This window comes from Emericellopsis atlantica, assembly GCF_019669845.1.
Source record: "Emericellopsis atlantica unplaced genomic scaffold F5Z01scaffold_25, whole genome shotgun sequence".
Lineage (NCBI taxonomy): Eukaryota > Fungi > Ascomycota > Sordariomycetes > Hypocreales > Bionectriaceae > Emericellopsis > Emericellopsis atlantica.
The window spans coordinates 163,385-187,647 of record NW_025764727.1 but is presented as its reverse complement, the minus strand read 5'-3'; the positions used below and the strand labels follow the sequence as shown (position 1 = coordinate 187,647).

Genomic DNA, 24,263 nt, shown 5'->3' with positions numbered 1-24,263 from the left:
TGACGGTCTTTTGTTTTCACCCTGAGAGGCTGAGGTTGTATTAGCACTGCTCCGCACGTTCGGAGGCAGGCCCGCCGCACCGCTGTCTGACGTTATACGTAGGTCGTGTTACTTTAGAATTTGCCATCGGAAATTACCAAGGCCGCAACACTCATCACATGGTAGGGGCCATTGTTTCAGAGACATGAAGAACGTGGTCTATTGTCGTTCTATGTTTTGTGCGCGATCACCGCGCATTTACCCGGCTCTAGATCTAAGTAATGTTCAGTGTCTGCCCACTAAGCCTCGCGGAGGCTCGGGATTTGTTCCTGCAACTTACACAGGGTTGCTGTGTTATGACGTTGACATCCCCAGAAGAACGTCTGTGGCCTGAAAGAGGACATGGCGTGCTCGGCCAGTCATTCATGGCCACCCTCTTACATGAACGGAGGCAGCGAGAATGGGTATCCGCCGTTCTTGATACGAAAGATGCTCAGCAATGCACTTTGCAAGAGGAAAATGGTTCCGCCACAGGCAACGGCGGCTACTTGCTGGTAACGTGGGTTGGAAATGGTAGGCACCTTCGTGACCAGCACAGTGAAAGTGATCGCGAGAATGCCATCTGTGAAGTTCGAATCAGCGCCAGCAGACCAGCACAGGGTCGAGATACTTACAGAGTCCACCAACGACCTGAGTCTCGAGCCCATGTTGGTTTTGGAAGCTCCCGGCGAAATAGCTCACACCTCCTTTCCCATTGCCCGTCACATAGGGAACGTTGCGGATCTGGCAGAACATGTAACCGCTCGTGAACAGAAGGACGAAGAACATGGAGCCCGTAGCCCACAGTGCCCGGTTCTGAATGACGGGTAGAATGTATGGAGAAGCTGTCGCAACAAGTGTAATGCCGCCGAGGATGATAGTGATGGCTGATGCCCATCGTTGCCAGTTGATTGGCCTCTTAACGGGAGGGTGAGGGCGATCAGTGAGGTGCCTAGACAGCCAGCCGTGAACCTGCTCGGCGGTTGGTGGCCTGGTGACCAGCTGGTTAGCAAGAATGACCTAGAAAACCATCGACGAGCTTAACCAACCCAGTTGTGAAATCGTATCGGATCGGGTCTTTCGAGGCCACCGCGTGGGGGCCCTCGGTCGGCTGGAACAGCAGCAGTACGGGTGCGGTCTGGAGGCCGAGCTAGAACAGCAATTAGCATCTCCATGATTAATACGCCAGAGATTGCGAGCATACCGAGACAAAGACATCACGGCCATCCACAAAGTCAAGAGTACCAAAGAGCAAACGAGACTCGGCCTTCTTGTCCCCCTTCACCCACCCCTTGCCCAGCAGGTCATATTCGGGCTGGAAATCGCGGCAGAGTTGGCAGCCAAAGCGGTTCTCGAGAGCTGTCAGCAACACCACAACGCTGTAGTCGCGAGGCGTAGACGTCAAGCTTTTGTACGAAGTCTCAGAGAGCTTCAATGGCGACGAGCTTAACGCCTTGGTGTGGTATTCCGAGAAGCGTTCGGTCGGGGACTTTTTCGCGGCGAGGGCGCCTGCGATGAGCAGGGTCGCCGAAAGGAGAGACTTGAAGAACCTCATGGTCGGCTATTGCGCACAATCGTCAAGTATCTGACTAGAGTGAGTGCGCTGTCCAGCAACGTGGTTCGACGTTGTATTAACCGTAGGTGACCCCGGATTCGCGTGCCAGTTAGCTGTCATCATCGACTGCTGAGTCAGCTTGCGGAGCCTGCACTGGCCATTTAGGGTAACCATGTTTACCTCGACGCGCGCGTTGCCTTCTGTCACACGTCTCAGCAACGCACTGACGGCAATAAGGTTCTCATTTTAACATGAGATTCTCCTTCAGGAAGCTTCAATCCCTCTGAATTGCTGCTGCCCCGAAAATAACAGAAGGACCTTGCTCGCGGCACTACAAATATGTCGCGTGATCGTAGCGAGGTAGGTCATCTTTATGCTCCTCTCAGCGCGTGCAATCTGACTGACGAGCGTGTAAAGAAACGCTTATTGTCAATACATGAACTCGAGATCAAGAGACAACATGTTCTGCATGGGATTGAGTCGATTCATCGCGATGAGGAGGCGCGACTGATGAAATTGAAACTGCTATCTTTCCAGGATGAGAACGCGCGCCTGGAAGAAGCGGCCGGCAACAAAGGGACCGAAAGCCAAGAACTTGCCAATTCGCTTGCCGCGCTACGTCAAGAGTTTCACGAGGCGCATCGCGCAGCGCGAGGACGGGAATCCAAATTTATGAAGCAAAGCAGCGAAATCGCGGCTCTCAAGGTTTGTCTCGTAACACTTGGGAGATACTGGCTATACTGACATGGAAAGATTGAGCTAGAATCTCTAAGAGGCTCAGTACAAGATTCTGGACATATTCTCCAAGAAAAGTTTACCCTCACCCGTGAACTCGATCGCCTACGTCCTGAAATAGAGCATCTGCGCTCACAGTTATCCAGCCATCAATCGGTTATTGCTGAGAAACATGCCCTCCAGCGACAGGTTGATACTCTCGAAGTGGAACTCGACAACCAAAAGCGTTCTAAGCAGAAGCTGCAGGACAAAGAGCAGAAGCAAGCACTCGATGAGCTAAGGTCGCAGCTCGCCGACGCAGAGAGGATGATTGCTGCAGAGAAGCGCGAGAGCGAGAAAGTTGCCAAGGCACACGAAAAGACCACCGCAGAAGTGAACAGCAACATGGAACGCCTCGAGGAGCGGGCAGTCGCAATGAAGGACAAGATCAAGACCCTGCAACAGGACCTTAAGAAAGTCAGGGGGGAACTTGATCAAGAGCGCGCTGCGCACGAGGCCACGCGCCAAGCCATGCAAAAGCTGAAGAAGCCGGCACAACAAGCAGTGCCAGCGGCTAAGAAACGAAGAGTCGAGGAAAAGAGCTTTGCCGACATCACAATCGAAACGCCTGGCAACGAGAGTCAGCACGAAAGACACGGCGTCAAGAAACGAGGAATCATTCATGCGCCAATGGGCGAAAAATCCCACTTCTCGATCACACCCTTCTTAAACCGCAAGAAACCCATCGAGGAAGAACTCGAACTCGAACACGACGATGCTACAGCAAGTATGGCGCCAGGCGGTCTAGCGGCGGATTCAGAGGCTGAGGACATGGCGAATAACTCCGCGGAGGAGCGGCCAGCCAAGACGAAGCCCCTCAAGGCCCGAGGAAAGGCCCGAGGCAAACCGCTGGCAGATAATTCCAGGTCAAGGGCCGAGACGGCAGACATCGACACTGAACCGCTGGCGACGGATGATCAGGAAATGGCACAACCTGATCCTGTGCCTCAAGTACGTCCAAAAGCCGGACAACCAGCAAGGCCCAAAACCAAACTCGTCCAAGCGGACGCCCCTCGACTTGGGCAACCCACGGCAAAGCGAGCTCCCCCAGCTGAGGTAGATGTCAAGAGGAGAAAACGTAAGCTGGGAGGAAACAGCACTCTCTTTGATGAGGAGGAGGGGGCCGATGAGCCCCCAGCGCCCTCTTTGGTAAAACCAAATCTTGCTGGAAAGCGCAAGAAGACGCAGCTGGGCGGCGTTGCCAATGCTTTCGCCGGGACGACTTTCTCGCCTCTTAAACGCGACAGGCGTGGGGTGGGAGCAAGCTTTCTAGCTTAAGTTAGTGCAGTCATGGACCGCATGTCATAGGCAAAGCTTGATGTTGCTAGATCATCTCAAGCACTTCTCTATTAACTTAGCCTCAGTCGCAGATGGATGCAACCCACAATATCTCCATGCGTGGTAAATTTATCTTCAGCGATTCAGTTTCACTATAGCTAGCATTTTATTGCAGAAGGATAGCCTCCAAAATAATGTGTTCTTCGGAACATGAAATGATGTGATGGAAAATTGACAGTCGCCGTACGTACGCTATGCGAGTCCGACGTTTTCCCATGCTGGGTAATTACATCGTCAGCGTCCGAGCGCAAGCTCTCTCAACTAGGTTTAAACAAATAAAATTTCACGTCGACTCAAGTGCACATTGTCTGTGCCTTGAAATGGACTGCTCTCGCATACAACTTGTTCAATACGGACGCGTGCAAAAATAACAGCAACGGGGCTGTCAAGCAACGCGTGTGCCAGCGCCATGGCCTTGGCGCAGAGCTTCACTGGAGTGAGCTTCTATCTGCGCGGCCTTTCGAGACTCAATGGTGCCTTGCACAGAGCTCAGCCGCATGTTCAATGGCAGCCTGTGAGATGTGCTTCGTCGACATCACGATGGAAACAGCGTCAGGGGCGCGATGCCTACGCCAAGGACGCCAAAGTTCAGGGCTTGAAGAGTCGCGCCGCCTTCAAGTTGCTTGAAGTGAGTGCATCTGATTTTGCAGGCGTATTTGATGCCGTTGACACTTTCAGATGGACGAAAAACACAGGATTTTCAAAAAGAACCAGACTGTGATCGACTTGGTGAGTTGTTCTTGGCATATGTCCGATTGATCTGCAGCTCATGTGCTCGAAGGGCTATGCGCCAGGCAGCTGGTCCCAGGTAAGGATCGCGCTCGTCCCCTTTCTTGTTCAAGATGCATGTGCTCAAATGCAGCGCAGGTTGCGTTGGAGCGCACGAAACCACATGGCAAGGTCATAGGCATTGACCTGATCCCTGCGCAAGCGCCTCGTGGTGTGATCACATTCCAAGGCGACTTCCTGTCACCAATGGTGCAGAAGCTCGTCAAAACCTTGATTACAGAAACAGATCGACGCAAGCCAAAGGAGCAACCGCCCGCGAGCACCGACGACGAAACCATCGGGGACGAAACCGCCAAGATCGCAATTGAGCGGCCAAGCTATATTGACCTGGAACGGCATGCCAGCCTGGGCACCGGAGATCTACCACAGGAAACAGGATCAAGCAAAGGACGGCTTGTAGATGTTTGTTCACGAACTGGAGCGTGTCGACAGCCTTGCTAATGCTTGCTGCAGGTTGTCCTCAGTGATATGTCAGCACCCTGGGACCAAACCTCCGGGTTCAATATGAACACAATGAGTAATCCCTATCATAGGCTTATGAACACGAGCGGCGTCGCTTTCAGAGATCACGCGGGAAGCATGGTCAGTGGCTATATCATATCCTTCGGAGACAATCGCTAACTCAACTCATAGGATTTATGTAACACCGCTCTTGAATTTGCCAGTGACACTTTGAGACCGGGTGGCCACTTTGTCTGCAAATTCTATGCCGGATCCGAAGATAAGGCGCTCGAGCAAAGACTCAAAAAGCTCTTCAGCAGGGTCTACAGGGAGAAACCAGAGTCGTCAAGAAGCGTGCGCGCCCATTTCGTCATGGCATTGAGTGTTCGGCTAACGACAGCAGGAAAGCAAGGAGGCATATCTCATTGGAATCAAGCGCAAAGGGGATGTAACATTAGAGCAAAGGGTGTAATTGTACAAAAAGGCCAGGGAATATTTCACGGAGCATTATATGGAACATCTTCAGTGAGGCGTGCGTGAAAAAGTTTGAATTTTGATATCCGCATGACGCCAATTCCATGCATGACCCGTTTGTCCATAAAGCAATCGTCGGTATCATGACCCCATCGACTAGCATGGATTTCCTGATCAACCCCTTGAACACCTTTCGCAGGTCGCTTAGACCTTGAAACCGCGCGACCTTCTGCGACCACGGGCACGCTCGAACTTGCGGCCCTTGGACTGGACGTAAGGCTTCTGTAGAATTTGTGAGTAACCATGCTAACATCACGGGCCGGACAGAGGTACGAACCTTGTGGCTGTGGGGACCGAAGCCGAAGTGGCGGACGGCCTCACGGGCGTTCTTGGGACCACGGAGGATCAGGGTGTTGGCACCAGTGGGGGCACGGAGGGCCAGCTGGTCGAGGGTGATGGCCTCACCACCGGCGGCCAGGATGCGGGCACGGGCGGTGGCGGTGAAGCGCAGAGCAGCCACGGTGACCTTGGGGAACTTGAGGAGACGGTTGTCGTCGGTGATGGTGCCCACAACAACAACGGTGCGCTTCTCGTCCTCGGCAATGTTGGAAACGATGCGGGACAGAGAGACCGGGGGACGGTTGATCTTGGACATAAACAGGCGGCGCAGGACGACCTTGTTGAAGGCAGAGTCGGTACGGCCTATTACGAGGATCGTGTGGTTAGCATTGGTGTCGGCGTCCCTTGTCGAATCGTGGTCGACTTACGAGCCAGGAAGCGGTAGAGCTTCACGAGGAGCTTGAGGTAGACATTGTCGCTCTTGGGTGCCTTGCGGTGCGTACCCTTGACGTGGTGGCGGTCGAGATCGATACCTGTTCAGTGAAACCATCGTCAGCCTTTGGTTCAGTGGTATGCTCAAATTGGGCAGCTCAAGTCACGCAAACTGAATTGCGGACGGCGCTCCATTCGCAGGAAAAAAGAAGAGCCTCTCTCGAGAACTCGACTTTCCCACTCGCACACGGGCGGCTGAGAGGAGTGTTTTCACGTACCCATTGCGGCGGTTGGTCGCTGGCTTTGGCGATGGGTTGCTGGTGGTTAGTGAAGACGAGTGCGCGGACGAGTTCAAAGGGAAATTTCGAAAGTCTGCTGCCCTCCACCAAACTCTCGCAGCTGGACCCACCGGGCTGGTAGTGGGGCTGAAAATCAAAACGGTGTGCCCTGACTTAGGGCACAATAATGACTAAGCGAACAATAAGACACGTCTCGGACCGACCGTGAAGCTGCAGTGGATTGTTGGCCTGGCATTGGTATAAGGTACATGTGTTAGTCCCTGCAATTGGTATACCGTCCTCAAAGTGGTAGACAATCTGTCACAGTCGACCATTGCCTTGTTGATACAACTTTCCTGGCAATGCCTGCTTTGATTTGAACCCCAGAATTATCTATGTAATTGTCTCAGCCGTAGTCAGGCGAGCACAATGTATGCACCACGAAGAAACGCCCAAGTCTGAAATCTGTATGGAACATGTGAGAACCCCTATGAGATACGCCGTGATGCATTCTCTCTGCGCTTTCCCCAAGTCTTTACTATAAGGAGCCCGAATCCGCCACTGGTTTTAGGTCGAGCAGGAAATCGCGGGTCATCTCGAAGCTCAGCCAGCTTGAGGCCATACTCGGTGCCACTTTCAGGAGATTGGGCACGATGCCCTTGTAGAGGCCCTTGATGCCTTCCTGGGCCACAATGACCTTGATCGCGTCCGCGACGCCTTTGTATTGGTAGCCCATGCCGGACATGGTGTTGATCTGGAAACGCCGTCGCAGTACGTCGCTAGTTGTCACATTAGTCATTTGCAACCCTCAACAACACATTTTCAGGTTCATGCTTACAAGGGATATGTGCAGGTTTGCGCCACGGCACCTGAGATCGCACCCGCGAGCAGCTTTCGCATAGCACCTGGGTTCTCTTCTCCCTCATACGTCAGGTGCTTGCGGATCGATTCGTACACCATGAAATTCAAGCCAACCTAGCCCGCATTAGTGTCTGAAATCGATCAAGGGAAAATACGCAGACATACATAAGGTGCTACACCTGCGACTGTGGGTATGATGCCACGGTACAGAGCAGACACGCCGCCTTCCGTCTTGTACATCCTCACCAGAGTAGCCCACATGCCTGGCAGCTTTTGCGGCTTCTCGCCTAGCTCTGAGAAACTGGCAGACTGGATGGACAGACGCGTCCGAACAATGTCGAGGGGATAGGTGAAGAAGACGGACGTCACACCAGCGGCGCCACCGCATACGAGTCGGGTCAGCGGCGCCAGGTCCGCGCCAGGTGATGATTCAAAGATGTTCTGAGACGCAGTCAGTAAGAGTTCATTGGCAGCGACCGGTTCCGAATGCTCACCCTCTTGTAAAAGTTGTAGCTGCTGAATTGCACAGCAGAGTACGGGACGATGCGGATGCAATTGGTGCCGTTGCCGGCCATGAAGCCCCTCCAGCCCTCCTCCTTCCACATCTTCGCCAATGCCTGTCCCACGGACAGTTTGTAGGCCTCTCGCCCAGTACTCTGAATCTGCATCAGGATCTTGAGTCGTTCCAGGGGCGACACGACGGTTCGGGAGACGGCACCAGCCATGCCACCAGCCCAGAACGCCGCGACGACCGGTTGTGATATTGATTCTTGAAATCTTATAGTGAACGGAGGGGTGCCGGGCGCCGGTGCCTTCGTCGTAACGGGGTTTGGCTGTGTCAACGTGTTAGCCTCGTGCTCTTCGATGTCGGGGTAGTACCCATTCTGCTCACCGTCGACATGCTGCCTCTTCAAGCGCTGCCCAGTGGACAGTCTGCACGGTATGGGTCTGCCAGAAGTGTGGTATTGCGTGGAAGCCAAATGGTAATTCAGGCTCTTTCCCCCAAAGAAGCCAACAATGCCGATGAGCACGCAGAATTCGCTGCAGGGCCGAACTCCAGGTGGTGAAAGCTCTAGTCAATCAGAGCCGGGACAGAATAATCGTTCGCGCCGTTACTCTGGCCTCAACGTGCTGGCACGACGTCGTGGTCGCGGGGTCTATTCGTAGCTTCGTGGTTGTGGTCCTTCACGAAGATCGGCGACGAATGCCGACAGGGGGGTGCTGGTGATGCGAGTATAAGTCCGTACCGCAACAGTGTAGGGCGAATGTCGTCTTTATCATGCTTGTCGTGCCGTGAGCACGCGACACAGCATACAGTTTGTCGAAGCGGTCCGTGACAGTGTCTCTGGGCGCGTCTCGTGTCGTTGTCTCGGGCAGGTGACGACCGGGGAGTTTCTTGTTTCTTGTCGGGGATTCGTCGGAGGGGATCGTCGGGACACCTTGCGTGAAGTGAACAAATTCGACTGCGAGCTACACAGAGTCAAACAAACGTGACATAAAGGTCGGTCTATGCGAATGCAAAGAATTTAAGCTGGAGCTTCGAACAGGCTGTGATCCCCAACCGTTTCCCGAAGCGAGCGAAAGCGTATTTGGATGTTGACCCGGCGGCCAATGGCCCGGTCCTTCGGCTTCAACGCGCCGGCGCATCCCGACAGCAACCCCATATTTCCCCGTGGTGAACAGTGATTATGTTCAAGGTACTGTCGCGCAGTCGAGTCCTGGGCTGTCGGTCATTTGATCGAGTGACGCGAGAATTCAGTCTGATTTCACACTATCTGTCTGTTGTACAACTAGTAGCCTAACCGTTGCATGGGAACATTGTAATTTCGACCAACTTATCATTACTTCGCGTTCCTTTTTTGGGGACCATATCAAAAGGCACTGTTGACCTACGCATTGTAACCCGGAAGCACCTACTCCAGAGGATAATTGGCGGAAACATAAAAGAAAATCAAGTACAGAGGAAGACATCCGTGCGCAAAGCTCGGTGAAACATATATCGAGTGGCATCTCAAGCTGTCAAACACGAAGCTTTCTACTCGGCCACGTCGAGGTCGTCGTGAGCCGGGGCTGGACTATCAGCAGCTATTGGACGGATATTAGCAGGAGCTCCGACTTTGATAGCGCGTATACTCACGCTTGCGGTCACCGCCGTTAGCGCCGTTCTCGCGACGATCACGGTCATCTCTGTCGTCCTTCATGTCGCGGTCGCGGTCGCGATCACTTTAGAAATATTAGCATTTTGGAGGCGCAAGTAGGATTAGGCCGGCACATACCGAGGAGCAGGGCTTCGGGAACGGTCACGGTCCCGACGGTCATCTCGGTCGTAATCGCGGTCGCGATCGCGACGATCTTCCTTGCGAGGAGGAGGGGAGTAGTCCCGAGTGCTGCGGCGAGGCGAAGGAGAACGGCCACGACGAGGCGAGCGGCCACCGGTGCTACCACCACCGCGGCGATCACGGTCACGGCCAGACTCAAAGCGCCAAGAGGCAGAGGGGGGTGTACGAGCCCACTGTGAACAGTTAGTCTGTCGATCATTCAGGCGAGGCCTTCGGCAACAAACCTCAATCTTCAAGATGTCGTCGCGACCAATGCGCTTGTTGTGCATCTCATAGTATGCATCATCAGCGTCTCGGCGGTCTTCGTACTCGACGAAAGCGAAGCTATAAGCCTTGTCAGCATTGGCAATGACCAACCTCAGCGGAGACACTTACAGACGGCTGGACGCAGACCGTGGTGCAGGGATGTCACAACGGACAAGGCGGCCATACCTGCGAGCAAGGACGTCAGTACAGGTCGCAAATCTCAGTCCACGTAAACTGCTGTAGTAAGTGGCACACTGCCGCATCTTGTAGCAAGCACGAACCCCACGAAGATGTACGATTCCAAGTTGCCGGTCGAGACAGAACACGACAGCTCGTGACGCGCAGCTCGCAATGCGCCCACCTAACGTAGCGATCGGAGGTACGAATGCAAAACGAATCGTCGAGCACACCGAAACGGCGATCGATCGCGGGCGTAGCGGAGGAGGAGGACGACGGCGGCAACGGGGAGGACGATGGGAACGACAAAGAGGTGTGGCGATGAGCGATTGATCAAGGACGCCTCGACGGCGCCACTTTCTCGAAAGGCAGGGCTGGAAGGAACCGAGAGGTACGACGACGTGGACGAGGGCGGACGTGTGCGTGTGCGTGGATGGCGTGGACGTGGACGTAGTTGACATACCGTTCGAACTCGTAGGCCAGGTCGCGAGCGCGGGTGCCCTGGCTGAAGCCAGTGACGTACAGCGTCTGACCACCTCGCGACATGGTGAATTGAAAGAAAGGGGCAGTAGATGGGGTTTCAAGATTAAAAGGTAGCTCAGTTCTCGGTGAGGCAGCGCGCGTCAACCTGAGGGCTGGTGGTGATAGATGTGTCGTCGCAAAGCGTGAGTTGCAGTTGTTAAAGTTGAGGTACAGGTCATTCCCGACTGCGTCAGTGCTTGCTGGCTGCGGAAGGCTGAAAGAATCTTTGCCTGGGATTCATGCTGACGTAACGAAAAAGTCTCCATTTTGGGCTTAGTGCGGCTACCCAGAGATATTTGCGAGGCTGGTCAGTGGTAGCTGGGATTGATGCGCAAAGACTCATTTGAAAGAGAATATTTGATTTCAGAGGAGTAGCATATTTACAGTCCCAATTGTCTCGCGAAAAGAAAACCATACAGCCTCGGTTTCCCGACCGCCATTCTGCAAGGCAAATTGGGAGCCTACATCTTCTCGTGCGTTGCCATGAGCGAACCTGCGTGGAATGTCAGTAGCTGCGCGCAAAATGAATGGAAATAGTACTCACCGATAAATGTCGTAATCAAGCGACTGCGGACCTGGCAAATGTCTTCCGGAACGAGCCAGATGGTAGCCCCAAGCTTACGGGCGATACTGATGCTAAGCTTCGCGTTCATGTACGCATCGTCATCCGTGTGCCCGGGGGTGACGAGATCATAATCGACGTAGCTGCTCTTCATGCCGTTCAGGACGTCCAGAAGGAAAACACCTGAGCCGACTGCGGGATCCTTGAAAGACCGAATAGCCGAGTTGCGTCCACCCTTCTTGACCATGTCATTCGCCCATCGCACCATCTCCGCGTCGGTGATCTCCCTCTTTCCGAGCTTCTGCGCCAACGACGACAGAGTCAGGGTAATGTCCTTTCGCATGAGCTGCCAGACCAGACCCAAAGTAAGCATCTTCTGACCATCGGTGATATCAGCGCCCTGGATGCCAACCAGCGAAAACCCATTTTGCTTGCCCAGCTCTATGGCGTAGTTTGTGTTCTCCACAGCCTTGAATCTTGACATCTCGCCGCCGTGGGCGGGCTTCTTGTTCACGTGTCGCCAGTTGACCGAGCCCTTGATCACCTTGTCGTAGGCTTGCATCAAGATAGTTCCGTCGCGAAGATCGTCGAAGAAGGAAACGACAGCGGGCTGAACGTCGAGACTGTTGAGCCACAAGGTGAATACTCGTGCTTCCCGCTCACCCTCAGCGTCAAAGTCCTCAACCTCAAGCTTCTCCTCCTCGGTAATCGGGTCAAGCGCCGGATGATTGTTGAACAAGTTGGCAACGAACGCAAGGTTCAGCTTGGGGTTACCCGCGACGAGCGACTTGGGGGTCAAGAACTTGCGGCAGCCAAGCTTGTCAGCCTCCTGCAGAACCTCCTCGGCCCTTTGGTGTAAATCTTGGGTCTGTAGTGGAGCACGAGTCACGCCATACTCAGGACCAATCTGTGCCAACAAAACTGCGTAGTTCTCGCCATCCTTGACGTCACTTGAGAAATTGTTCACCCTTCGTGACCAGTTCGCCGCCTTGAGGTGATAGTTGAACCAGCGCAGCAGAATCTGCTCTGGGGGCAGACGGAGAAACTGCTCCAAGGTCTCATCCTCGTCGAGAAGACGATATAGCTCGGGATGCAGCTTGATATCAATCTTGCCCAACAAACCACGGCGGATAATTTGCCAAATCAATCCCAGGATGAGATGCTCTCTCACTTCGATAATGTCTCCGGCACCAATGTTGACAACAGAGCAGCCGATACCCTTGGCAGACTCAATAACAATGTTGTTGTTCTCCGTCATGTGGAAGGCATTGAGGGATTTGATCTTCCTGCCCGCCATGTTCAGCACACGCTCATCGATTGTGTCAGGTACACTGTCGTTGATGAGCTTCGCCAGTACGAGGCCGTCCTTGCAGTCATCGAACATCTCGAAGGTGTCTGTAGGGAAAGGGAGTCGAGAGCCAAGGTCGGGGTCGCCGGCGAGGACCGCGTTGATGTGCCGCGTGAACTCGGTACGCTCATCCTCGTTGATCGTGTGGGTGATATTAGCATTGGATCCTTGCACCTGAATCTTCCCGCTGACGCTGCCTTTTGAAGCGTGACCACCGCCCGTGCGCTGAGAAACGACACCACCGCTGGCGGGGGTGGGAGCAGCAGCAGCTTTCGGGCCAGACGCATTGTCGCGCAATTTGGCGACAAGCTGCAAAACATTAGCAATGCAACCCTGTGCCAGGCTTAAAGACCGTACTGACCCCAACGTAATCTTCAAGCTCTACGCGTCGGGAGGAGTCGAGCTCTACTTCTTTCAAAGCTTGACGGACGACATCGTAAGGTTGGTTTTCGCTCTGCTGCGTGGCCTTGATCGCGGTAGCTTCGTCCAAGTACCCCTTGTCGTCGACGTCCAAACGTTGGAAGGCATCGGAAAGACCAAAGATCTCATTCTGCGGGAGCTGTGGAAACTTCCTGTTGAATCGCCAAGTCAGTCACCAGGCTCATTGGAGGGTTTCGCGCGCAATGACGAGCGCAATGCGTACTTTTGAAGCTTCAGGACGTTCATGGCTGCGACGAGTCGCGTTATGTGCGCAATCAAGGGGAATACTCTTGTCGAACGATGTGCAGCTAGGGCGTGGCAGAAGCAACGGGGGAAAGATTGCTAGGAGTTCTAGTGAGGGGAGGTTGAAGGTCAGGATAATGTCGAGAATTGGAGCGAGGCGCAAGTACGTCGGTTGACTCGGGCTAATTACGTCGTCGTCCCTCTCGTCAGAGCCTCTGGTCAGCAGCTTCGGGAGCAGTCAATTCTTTAGCGGGGGCGGGGCGCTCTGCTTGCCTGCTGAAGTTGCGGCAGGTACCTTTGTTAGTGTGAGCAAGCTGGCCTCGCTTTCCGGCGCATGAGCAGGGTGCCTGGCAATCAGGAAGGACGGAGTGGTACTTCTTGCTCTATGCGATGACGCTTTGGAGGGGCGCAGTGCTGCATGGGCTCGAGCCCGATTGGGATCAGGAAATTCTCCCATTCACTGTTAACGTTGCAGGCTTCCATTTCGAACCCTGTTATATTTGGGAGGTCAGGCTATTGGAAAATTTGATTACGCGTCTGCCAATGCTTGGATCGCGTGCTTTGTTCATTGTATAAGCACTACCAATCATACCAAGTGCACTGACGACTACATCGCCTCAGAAACGTAAGTCTCTTTACGCTAATTAGGCCCCAACTGCCTTCACACATGCTTTAGCCCAGGCTGCCCAGCCCAGACTCTACACAGCAAGGAGATCGCAGCAGTACACTGACAATGGGGTTTTCCTTTAGGACAAAATGGCTGTTTGTAAGGCTTGCGAAGATCCTCTGGTGTTCCAAACTGCTGAAGAGGACGATGATAACGAGCAAACCGTCCCGGACGATCTTGAACTGCAATGCGGCTGTCATTTCCACTGGTGAGATTACAGTGAACCAATTCCGAACCAAAATCGCTGAGACAGATGACAGGCAATGTTTGCTCGATGAATCTGCATCCGTAGCAGTCTCACTACAATGTCCAAGCTGTGGGGCCAATCTGCCCTCGAATAACGCAGGCGCCTCGTCAACAAATCCGTTCTTGCCATCACCAGGGGCATCGGTCTTTGCGAGATACACCAATGAGGGTGGCTTGCAACCCAACTTGGATATCCTCCCTGCCATCACGGAAGAGGCGCATCTGCTTAACCAACCCGAAGCGAGGCCTGCCAGGGCGTTCCAGGTCATGTGCGCTGAGGGTGACGTTGAGGGCATGGTTGAGCTACTCGCTGCACTTGACTCGGATGAGGACGAAACTGCAAGTGCTACGTCTGTCCTTCAATATCAAGATCCTCTCGCGGGACAGAAGAGCAACCTTCACATCGCGGTGGAAAACGCCCAAGTCGACGTTGCCCTGCTGCTCTTGTGGCTCTCCTCCACAGCACCTCCTGAAGCGTTCCCGGACATTGCCCGTCAAACGGCTGAAAGGTTTGGACTGAGCCGACTGACTGCGCAGACTGGCGACATTCGGCTGTTGCAGGACAGCAACGGCCTTACGGCAGAACAGTACGCGCAACGGACGACTGGGCCTCTCGCCCCTTTGCTCGAGTCAGGATTGCTGAGTCCAGGAGCGTGAAGCTCGAGCTCAACTGCCACCGACCCTGAACCACAGCATGGGCAACCGGAGTTTGCTCCAAAACGAGGTACATGTCAGGTCTTGTAGCAAAGAAGCCAATTGAAGCAAGTGCACTGCCCGCTGTGAACTAGGGGCACTCAGGTGTTGAGCTCCAGTCGGCAGAAGTCTAGCCGCGCCATTCGGGTAGTCTGTAGTCCAGGCGACGCAGTGCTCTTTGCGAAAAGTCTGTGCTCTATGGATAAATGATAGTATATGGTTGCCTATATCCAAGTAGATACCTCTCATCTCAAAATGCCCCTTTCTATCATTTTGTTTTTGTCGATTGGCTTGTTTCCGTCTTCCCAAGACCAGAACGGCTAGATAGCAATTGAGATAAAATGAAATGGTTCACATCGACATCCGACCAGTAACCCATATGAGAGGCTATGGTGTTGATGGGGTTGAAATCGAGAACACTCCTATGTCATTGTGATTAGCTTATTCATGCGACAAATCTGCGCAAACGGTTACTCACTCCTGGATGCTGTAGTCTACCCGACCATTCCTGTTAAGAGCTCTCACTTTGGCTTCTTCGGCACGCATCTTCTTTGCTTTGCGCGTGCCGTCAGGGCCGCCAAGCCCGCCATCACCATCGTCCTTCGATGCAGTCTCGGGTCCACGTTTCTGAAATTGCGAGTACAGCGTCTCGAGCTCATCGTCGATCAACGTCGCGTCGTTGCCTCCAGCAATGCCCTTGCCGCTTGATGTGGCTGAGTCCGCCAGTTGTTTCTTGCGTTCATCTGTTCGCTCTCCAATCCTCGATTCGTCTGCAAGAGCCTTGCTGGCGGCATCCGTCGTCTTGGAAGACGCAGACTGCCTCGCAGCTGATTGGGTGTGGTCTGTCATCTGGGCCACCTCTTCGCTGGTGAGGCCAAGGCTCCGGTTGAGCATGTTGCTAGCAATGCCGGCACTGAGACTTGACCAGAGGCCGCTGACACTCTGGCCTACCTTTGCGCCAATACCAGTCAAGCCCTCGTTCGCCGCATCAAAGATGCCCTTCTTCGTATAGGGCAGACCTTGTGGTTTTAAAGAACGCATGGCCGGCGAAATGAGAGGCTCGAGCCTGTAGCTAATGGGATCTGAAGGATGAAAAATGTTGAAGAGTTGCCGAGCTTTTGGCGATGAAACCTGCGTTGACTGCAACGTTTGATGTGGGATGCCTTCGGCAGTGTTTCCCATGGATCGAGTGGCTAGATCAACCTCCTCAAGCTCCCGCTGCAACACATCATCAGACGCATGTGGTTTGGGAGCTTGACGAGCAGCTATTGTTCTGTGGATCATTTAGTCAGACTCAGATCGGAGCAAACCAGGGAGAGACGCCTTACCTGCCCTCCAACATCTCAAACAGCCCGATGGGCGATCCTAGACAGTAGAAATCATCTACCTCAAACTCCATAGCGAGGCGCCGCTCTTTGGCTGTCAAATGGGTCATGTCTGATTGTTGTTTCCCAGGCCAGAAGCGCAAGGGGTTGGTTTTTGCATGATCGGCCTTGGGATCTTTCTGCCGGCAGAGCAAGTCGAATAGGATAGCCGACCCCAAAGAGTGCCCCATCAGGTGAACTTTGCCTTTGAAGCCGGGATTCCTGTCGCAGTAGAGCCTGTAGATGCGATTGCATTCTTGTAAGACAATGGAAGCAATTTGCTCTCTGTACGAGCTCTGGTAGAGTAAAACATCCAAAGCTAGGTCGGAGATGAGAGACCGAGCAAATGCGACACCTTCTATGGTGATGTCCTCAAGGGAAGGATAGTTGTCTTCCAAATCATCAACATCGCCCAGATCGTGCTCTTCTTTCCTCTCTCGCTGCCTTGGGAAGTCCAGCAAGTGTCTCCAGCAAACAGGAAGGACTTGGACACGACAGTTTCCAAGCTCTGCATTGAGCTCTGAGTTAAGTGCTTTCAAGTCAGCTGAGCTGGCATATGTCGACTTTAAAGTCTTCCTTAGTACGTTGACATCTTGCACAAAATTAATGCTTTCCATGCTTGAAGTTGTTAGATTTCGCAATTGAAAGAGTGTGAGTTACGCACCGTAGACCTAGTTGCTGACCAATGCCATGGGTGACGAGGATCAAGTGGTCAACATCTCGCTTCTGGCTCTCTCCTGCTTGGGTGTGGTAATCTCGCATCTCCTGCTCTTGACGTTCTTGCATTTGCTCCTCGGTCTCGATGGGATTGCCACCCTCCATTAGGGATGACAGTTGCCTCTGCAGCCGGGCCCCGCGGCCCTCCATGGCTGTTGGTTTCGTTGGCTCCGAATCAGCCTCCTGATTTTGAACCACAGCTTTTGTCGAAGGTGGTGCGGAACGACGGTTCAGGAGCTTCTGCTGTCGTTGATCCAGCCCCGGTACATCCTCAGCGGTGGCGGAAACGGGGGCCTTGGACTTGTCCTTTTCTTGAAGCTCGCTTTCCTTGGGCTTAGAAGGCTCTGTGTAGCCACGAACCAGCTTGATGCCGCTCATGTACCCTCCCCCTGAGAACCGTTCGTACACTGAGGATGTGACCCAGGACAACATGGTGTCGGTCGAGAGCCAAGCCGTACTGCCGTCCTGATAAGTAACAAAGCTATTCATGTGAGAGCCGAATAGGCGGTAAGATTGCGGCTGATTCCCAGCAGTCTGTCCCACAGTTTCTGGAGGGTTGGGCGTCGCGTCCTTGCCAGCAGCAGCTTTGATGTTATCCCGAGACTGCTTTGGTGTGACTGACTTGGCCACTGATTGGCTTCTGGAACGTGCTGTAGCTGGTCAGCAACTGCTCTGGGAACGAACATTCTACGGCGAAACGAACCTGGACTTCTCCATGGCTTTGTTTTCAAATAACCCTAGCGCAGGTTAGCTAGGTTGAACAATTCCTGCATAATCACAAGTAGGTTGTTGGACTGACCTCCTCAAGCTGTGCTGCGAGGTTCTCTTCGCATGGCCGCAGACTGGTCCCTTCCTGGAAGAACCAGGTACCCCTCCTCACTATGCTAGATGTTAACGACGTTCAACTTGTCTTCCAGGCGGGGCAACAATGTACCTTCGTAAACCGGACCTAGCCAATAGACAGGTGATAGCTCGCGCTGGTCAATGACCACATCGAACAAGAAATCCTCATTCACTGGCACAGACTGCGAAATCTCCCTAGGTGGCGCCTTGGTCGGGCTTTCAGTGGCCTCGAGCAGCTGCTGATATCTCGACTCAATCGCTTTGGAATCAGATGTCGAGAAGGCGGAGAACTTTTTCGGTTTCTGTACGGGCTTTTCACTTGTCGCAGGCTTCTGCCGCTCTTTCACAGAGACGCCTTTGCGTTTGGGTACCTGGTTGGTAGGTAAGTAAGCATGCTATCCAGTGTTGGCAAGGACAGCTGTAGATACCTACATCAATAGCATGATACCACTGAACTTTGAGTGGAGGACAGTCTGCAGGATATGTGCGAAAGCTTTGCCCGTACAGATGGGTAATGCTGTGATCACCAGGGCCCTCAGTTGCTGGTTCTGAAGTCTGTTTCTTGTCTGCTTTCTTGCTTGCCTCCGGAGCCGGCGATGAGTCTCGCTTCCCGCCCCATGGATTTATTGACTCGACCGCAGTTGTCAAATAGGACTTTTCCGCTTTCTGGTCCCCTAACTGAGATGCCATTCTTGGTCTTAGGCGAGCCTGCCATCCGCCCGAGATGCGATACCTGGCCGCATGCAAGTGGACGCGGCTGAGAGTCAAGCGAATGGCCCGCGGCTGTTGGCTCACTATGAAGGATGCCAACTTGAAGTCTTTGACGCTCAGCGTGTGAGGGGGCAGGCAGGTGTCTCGCGAAAACCCGCAGGTAGGTCTCTATAGGACGGAATAACCGCAAATGAAGGACAGTGTTGCGCACGTGTCAAGCTGTTATTGGTGACTTGATCTAATACAAGTTTACATAAAAAAGTTCGCTTTAGAGGTAAGCTGGCGATATCAAATTCAAGGTTCCGAAAAAACCACGTCGACGGATATTCTAACGCGGAAGCATGTGACGCGGTATCTGCTGTCCGCGCATGACATCAGGTGCGCCTGCAGGTCGGTCACTGCAAGGTACGGATACGGGAAGGTATAGCTGCCAGTCTAGCTTACCCTATGGATGCTCGCAATCTTGTCGACAACGGACTGGACCGGAAGAATCTCGCAAACGGTGTATCTTTCATAACTCTCCACGGCCCGTACCCAAGCTAAATTCTTGACGGTGTGATTTGAAACTGGTTGCCCCTATAAAATGAGCGATGAATCGTTCCGAATCTACCAGCAACCGTGAAGTTCGGTGGTACAGACTGGCCGTCGTATATGCTCATGTAGACTATGACGCAATGCACATGGTAAACACCCGCGGCAAAAGGATTCCAGGTGGTACTACGTCTCAGCAATATCACTAATCTTTAATGCGTATGTACGGAGGTACACATTTTACTATACTTGCTGAAGTCTTCCTATTACCTAGTGCAACGCAGCGCAGCGAATAGTATGGTGGGGCACGAGATGGACCTTGGGGTCGCAGACTGCCCCGCCTGTTTTCCACTGGCACCGTCCAACCTGATCTTGGAGTCTTGGTATCTCGCGAAATTTTGAGAGGAACTCTAAACTCGGGACTTTGCTCCGCGAGCACCATCCACGACGCCAACCACCAAGTCGCCGCAATACGATTTCGAACCACCGCGACTCCGTTTGGCCATGTTGTTTACTGCTCAAAATCAGAGACTTGAAGTTGGCCGCCGCTTATGATCTGACGCGATCTATCGACCCGTCTTCAACCGTCGTGAAACTGCCGCTGCAGCAACAGTTCGCAGATCGAGCCAGCGCGCCCTAGCCATACCCCAGAGGCTTTCGGATTGACGCGACTTCGTGCCGAGCGCAAGATCACACAATGGCGACCGTTGTCGACACCATCGTCAAGCAGCAGCTTGTCGACAAGCTGCCCAAGCATTTCAAGGGCATCAAATTCGGAATCCAGTGAGTCACGCCGCCGACACATCATCGTGGAAACACGTAGACTAACAGAGGTGAAGGTCCAATCAAGACATTGCCAATCAGGCTGTTTTGGAAGTCTCCGACCGATTGCTCTATGACATTGAGAATAACCGTGCACCATACCGTCACGGGCCACTCGACCCGCGCCTCGGCACTTCAAGCAAACAGGGAAAATGCTCAACCTGTCTGGAACCGCTGAACAACTGCACTGGCCATTTTGGTCATGTGAGATTGCCTCTTCCGGCCTTCCACGTCGGTTACCTGCGTTTTATCATGTCGATTTTGCAGGAGATCTGTAAGGACTGTGGCCGAGTCCTGCTTGAAGAACCTGACAGGCGGGCTTTCTTGAAAGAGCTCCGACGGCCGTATCTGGACAACCTGCGGCGCACCCAGATCTGCAAACGCATCAACGAGCAGTGCCGAAAAGTTAAGACCTGCCCCTACTGCGGGTCGGTGAACGGGCAGATCCGCAAGGTCGGCGTGTTGAAGCTTACCCACGACAAATTTGTGGCATACAACAAGTCAACCTCCGCAAAGAAGGTCCCGCCCGCAAGTAAGATCAAGTTCGACAATTCGTTCCGAGATGCTCGCCAAGGCAACCCTGAAATAGACAAACATCTCCGCAAGGCCATGGAGGATTTGAACCCGCTGCGCGTTCTCAATCTCTTCAAGATGATCAGTCCAACTGACTGTGAGCTTTTGGGTCTGGACCCTGCCGAGGGCCGCCCAGAGATGTTCATCTGGCAGTTCCTACCTGCACCGCCGATCTGTATCCGGCCATCCGTGGCCCAGGATAACGCAAGCAACGAAGACGACCTGACCACAAAGCTGGCTGATATCGTGTGGGTCAGCGGCATGATCCGCTCTGCTTTGCAAAAGGGCTCTCCGGTGCAGACCATTATGGAACAGTGGGAATACCTCCAGACGCAAATTGCGCTGTATGTCAACAGTGACGTACCAGGTCTCCAACAGCCCGGGTTTGGCAAGACTACACGAGGGTTTTGTCAGAGGTTGAAGGGAAAGCAGGGTCGTTTCCGTGGTAATCTTTCCGGCAAACGAGTGGATTTCTCAGGCCGCACCGTCATCTCCCCTGATCCGAACCTCGGTATCGACCAGGTAGCCGTGCCCCAACTGGTTGCGAAGAATTTGACCTATCCTGAACGCGTGAACCGTCACAACCTGGAGAAGTTGAGGCAGTGCGTCAGGAATGGCCCGAATGTGTGGCCCGGTGCGCAACAAGTGCTTAAAGGAGGCAACGCAGATCACAAATGGTCCCTGAAGTTTGGTGATCGAGACAGCATGGCCAAAGCCCTGACGGCCGGGGACGTTGTCGAGCGGCATCTGGAAGATGGTGACGTGGTGCTATTCAATCGTCAACCCTCACTTCACAAGCTGAGTATTATGAGCCATTTGGTCAAGGTGCGCCCATGGAGAACATTCCGCCTCAACGAGTGTGTTTGCAGTCCATACAATGCCGATTTCGATGGAGACGAGATGAACCTGCACGTTCCGCAGACGGAAGAAGCGCGCGCGGAGGCTATCAACCTCATGGGAGTCAAGAACAACCTTGCGACCCCCAAGAATGGCGAGCCGATCATTGCAGCGACACAAGATTTCATTACAGCGGCCTTTTTGCTCAGCAGCAAAGACCGCTTCTTCGATCGCAAGACCTTTACGTACATCTGCACTCACATGCTTGACGGAAAAACGCACTTGGACCTACCACCTCCAGCAATCATTGCGCCGCAAGCGCTCTGGACTGGAAAACAGATTTTTAATATTCTCATCCGGCCCAACAAGGAGTCTCCCGTCATGATCAACTTTGATGCCAAATGTCGTGCCTACAAAGCACGCCCTGGTGTACACCCGGATATGGATCCCAATGATGGATGGCTGGTGGTGCGAAACTCCGAAGTCATGTGTGGCCGCATGGACAAGTCAACTGTCGGTGAAGGCAAAAAGGACTCCGTCTTTTATGTCATGATGCGAGACTTCGGACCTGAGGCTGCCGCTCAGGCCATGAACAGACTGGCAAAACTGTGCGCGAGAACACTTACGAACCGCGGCTTCTCCATTGGCGTTGGCGATGTTTTCCCTACGGCGAGTCTCAATGTCGAGAAAGAAAAGCTTGTTGAGGTGGCCTACAGGCAGTGCGACGATCTGATCGAGCGCTTTAAGAAAAACGAGCTCGAGAAAGCTCCGGGATGTAATATGGAACAGACACTCGAGAACGCTATCTCTGGTATTCTCAGCAAAGTTCGGCAGCAGGCCGGTTCGTACTGCGTCGATAACCTGAGTCGCAACAATGCGCCCCTCATCATGGCCAAGTCTGGATCCAAGGGTTCCGACATCAACGTCGCTCAGATGGTCGCGGTCGTAGGACAGCAGATTATTGGCGGCTCTCGTGTCGCGGATGGTTTCCAAGATCGAACCCTACCTCATTTCCACAAAAATGCGCGTCAGCCTCCTTCCAAAGGTTTCGTCAAGAACAGTTTCTACACTGGGCTCTTTCCCACCGAGTTTCTGTTCCACGCCATTTCTGGTCGTGAAGGTTTGGTCGATACCGCCGTCAAAACCGCCGAGACAGGCTACATGTCTCGTCGCTTGATGAAATCCTTGGAGGATCTCTCAACGCAGTATGACGATACCGTTCGCACTTCTGGAGGTGGCATCGTTCAGTTCCAATTCGGAGCCGACAAGCTGGACCCCGTCGATATGGAAGGGAGTGCAGAACCTGTGCATTTCAAACGTACATGGACACACGCTGAGGCCGTCACCTGGGACAACACTGAGCGGTCGTTGAGCCCTACTGAAATCAGGGAGTTCTGTGACTCCATGTTGGCGAACGAACGCAAACGTTTCCCCAGACGCGGCCTACTTCGCAACGAGGATCTACCATACGAAGACTCCAGTGACTACGCAGTTGACGAGCACGAGAGTGCCAGAAACTTCTTGCGAGACATTGAGAATCACGTTGAGGCCATGGCAACAAAACTGGAAAAGGTCAGAAAATTGGCTGGCATTGAGGGCGACGAAACGGACAATCCCGTTGCTTTGGCTCACTGCGAGAGGACGGCAAAGGTGTCAAGAACCACTTTGAGGCTCTTCATCCGTCTTTGCCTCGAGAAATATAAGAAGGCACACGTCGAACCTGGACATGCAGTTGGTGCTGTTGGCGCTCAGTCCATCGGTGAACCTGGTACCCAGATGACCTTGAAGACGTTCCATTTTGCTGGTGTCGCCGGCATGAGTATCACGCAGGGTGTACCTCGTATCAAGGAAATTATCAACGCATCGAAGACCATCAGTACACCTGTCATCACCTGTCCGCTGGAGAACGATAGTGAAATCGCCGCGGCCAGGGTCGTCAAGGGCCGCATCGAGAAGACATATGTCGAAGACGTTATCAAGTACGTGGAGGACGAGTGGCGCACCGAAGAAGGCAACGTCGTCTTGCGTATCGACAATGCGGCGTTGGCAGAAATGCAGCTGGGCATTGGCGTCCACGACATCGCCGAGGCAATCTGCAAGCAACGCAAGTTGAAGGTCCAGAGGAGCGACTTGAGTATTCTATACGACCCCGACGATGGCAGCCGTATCAGCATCCGCGTCCGGGACGCCAGTACCATGGCGCCAAAACGCGTCACCAAAACCAAGTCGGCTGCTGATGAGGGGGACATGCTCCTCAGAGCCAACTTTTTGCGACGCGCGCTGCCCTCGGTTCCCATCTCTGGATACCCCGAGGCCACGCGTGCCATTATCCAGACCTCGGAGAAGGGCACAAACACCGTGCTCGTAGAAGGCTATGGTCTCCGTCAATGTATGACCACGGAGGGTGTGATTGGCGTGAAAACAAAATCCAACAATGTTATGGAGTGTCGCGAAATCCTTGGCATCGAGGCCGCACGTTCGACCATTGCTTTTGAAATCGGAGAGGTCATGGGAGACATGAACATTGATCCTCGACACATGCAGCTTCTGGCCGATGTCATGACATACAAAGGCGAGGTGCTTGGCATCACACGTTTCGGCCTGTCAAAGATGAGAGACAGTGTTCTGCAACTGGCTTCCTTCGAGAAGACGCCCGACCATTTGTTCGAGGCTGCGGCTGGCATGAAGACTGACCAGATTGAGGGAGTGAGCGAATGTATCATCATGGGGCAGACGATGAAGGTTGGCACCGGTGCGTTTCAAGTTGTCCGTCGCCTGGGCATCCAGCCCAGTCGTTTGTCACGGAAGCCCACGGTCTTTGAGGATTCCTGGGCGTCCGAGGCGGCCGCCAAGAAGCAGAGCCGACTACGAGCGTGAACATGGCACAAAGGGATGGAGTTTAGGCATGCTGTATTTTGGCTTGGTGTTCCTGTAGCGGCACCTGGCATGGCATATCCGTTAGAAACGAATTGTGCAATTCATATACCCAGGATTTTCGACTCACTCCGTTACCTGTCGCGAAAGAGCATATGATTACTCGGTATATATTACCACATCACGTATAGAAGGTATACACCATTCCCTACATATGCTTACTATGCGC

The 24,263-nt window shown here is 53.5% G+C and overlaps 9 protein-coding genes across 9 annotated transcripts; 4 read left to right on the top strand and 5 right to left on the bottom strand.

Annotated features, from left to right (window-relative positions):
• Positions 1-193: 193 nt before the first annotated feature.
• On the bottom strand, positions 194-1,769 carry F5Z01DRAFT_263369 (OST3/OST6 family protein). Its single transcript, XM_046258605.1, has 5 exons — positions 1,754-1,769; positions 1,223-1,699; positions 1,068-1,168; positions 654-1,009; positions 194-601 (listed from the first exon to the last, which is right to left on the bottom strand). The coding sequence occupies exons 2-5, from the start codon at positions 1,571-1,573 to the stop codon at positions 417-419; spliced, it is 993 nt and encodes a 330-aa protein (XP_046115639.1). The 5' UTR covers positions 1,574-1,699; positions 1,754-1,769; the 3' UTR covers positions 194-416.
• Positions 1,754-3,845, top strand: F5Z01DRAFT_711607 (Rossmann-fold NAD(P)(+)-binding protein). Its single transcript, XM_046266479.1, has 2 exons — positions 1,754-2,278; positions 2,327-3,845. The coding sequence occupies exons 1-2, from the start codon at positions 1,913-1,915 to the stop codon at positions 3,623-3,625; spliced, it is 1,665 nt and encodes a 554-aa protein (XP_046115638.1). The 5' UTR covers positions 1,754-1,912; the 3' UTR covers positions 3,626-3,845.
• A 4-nt stretch (positions 3,846-3,849) lies between these two features.
• Positions 3,850-5,445, top strand: F5Z01DRAFT_662731 (FtsJ-like methyltransferase). Its single transcript, XM_046263979.1, has 7 exons — positions 3,850-4,313; positions 4,364-4,414; positions 4,467-4,493; positions 4,553-4,876; positions 4,928-5,056; positions 5,108-5,269; positions 5,319-5,445. Exons 1-7 carry the CDS (start codon positions 4,095-4,097, stop codon positions 5,385-5,387), a joined length of 981 nt encoding a protein of 326 aa, XP_046115637.1. The 5' UTR covers positions 3,850-4,094; the 3' UTR covers positions 5,388-5,445.
• Positions 5,446-5,593: 148 nt separating this feature from the next.
• F5Z01DRAFT_626795 (solute carrier family 25 member 42) lies at positions 5,594-8,075 on the bottom strand (the record flags this gene model as incomplete). The annotated part of the gene is made up of 8 exons (XM_046261504.1): positions 5,594-5,671; positions 5,727-6,091; positions 6,157-6,261; positions 6,788-6,794; positions 7,001-7,217; positions 7,277-7,413; positions 7,465-7,740; positions 7,794-8,075. Coding segments are annotated over 8 exons (1,467 nt in total), but the record flags the coding sequence as incomplete, so codon positions are not given.
• A 969-nt stretch (positions 8,076-9,044) lies between these two features.
• F5Z01DRAFT_662722 (uncharacterized protein) lies at positions 9,045-10,773 on the bottom strand. The gene is made up of 6 exons (XM_046263978.1): positions 10,525-10,773; positions 10,014-10,070; positions 9,863-9,962; positions 9,576-9,811; positions 9,437-9,522; positions 9,045-9,384 (listed from the first exon to the last, which is right to left on the bottom strand). The coding sequence occupies exons 1-6, from the start codon at positions 10,605-10,607 to the stop codon at positions 9,335-9,337; spliced, it is 612 nt and encodes a 203-aa protein (XP_046115635.1). The 5' UTR covers positions 10,608-10,773; the 3' UTR covers positions 9,045-9,334.
• Positions 10,774-13,634, bottom strand: F5Z01DRAFT_662718 (calponin homology domain-containing protein). Its single transcript, XM_046263977.1, has 4 exons — positions 13,137-13,634; positions 12,855-13,065; positions 11,128-12,802; positions 10,774-11,076 (listed from the first exon to the last, which is right to left on the bottom strand). Exons 1-4 carry the CDS (start codon positions 13,157-13,159, stop codon positions 11,045-11,047), a joined length of 1,941 nt encoding a protein of 646 aa, XP_046115634.1. The 5' UTR covers positions 13,160-13,634; the 3' UTR covers positions 10,774-11,044.
• Positions 13,629-15,191, top strand: F5Z01DRAFT_262397 (uncharacterized protein). Its single transcript, XM_046258599.1, has 3 exons — positions 13,629-13,781; positions 13,907-14,031; positions 14,084-15,191. The coding sequence occupies exons 2-3, from the start codon at positions 13,913-13,915 to the stop codon at positions 14,724-14,726; spliced, it is 762 nt and encodes a 253-aa protein (XP_046115633.1). The 5' UTR covers positions 13,629-13,781; positions 13,907-13,912; the 3' UTR covers positions 14,727-15,191.
• F5Z01DRAFT_626890 (DDHD domain-containing protein) lies at positions 15,031-18,376 on the bottom strand (the record flags this gene model as incomplete). The annotated part of the gene is made up of 8 exons (XM_046261509.1): positions 15,031-15,184; positions 15,241-16,035; positions 16,091-16,744; positions 16,791-17,493; positions 17,547-17,580; positions 17,643-17,722; positions 17,778-18,057; positions 18,119-18,376. The coding sequence occupies 8 exons, from the start codon at positions 18,374-18,376 to the stop codon at positions 15,031-15,033; spliced, it is 2,958 nt and encodes a 985-aa protein (XP_046115632.1).
• Positions 18,377-19,498: 1,122 nt separating this feature from the next.
• On the top strand, positions 19,499-24,143 carry F5Z01DRAFT_262402 (uncharacterized protein). The gene is made up of 2 exons (XM_046258600.1): positions 19,499-19,711; positions 19,768-24,143. Exons 1-2 carry the CDS (start codon positions 19,626-19,628, stop codon positions 24,035-24,037), a joined length of 4,356 nt encoding a protein of 1,451 aa, XP_046115631.1. The 5' UTR covers positions 19,499-19,625; the 3' UTR covers positions 24,038-24,143.
• The last annotated feature ends 120 nt before the right edge of the window (positions 24,144-24,263 follow it).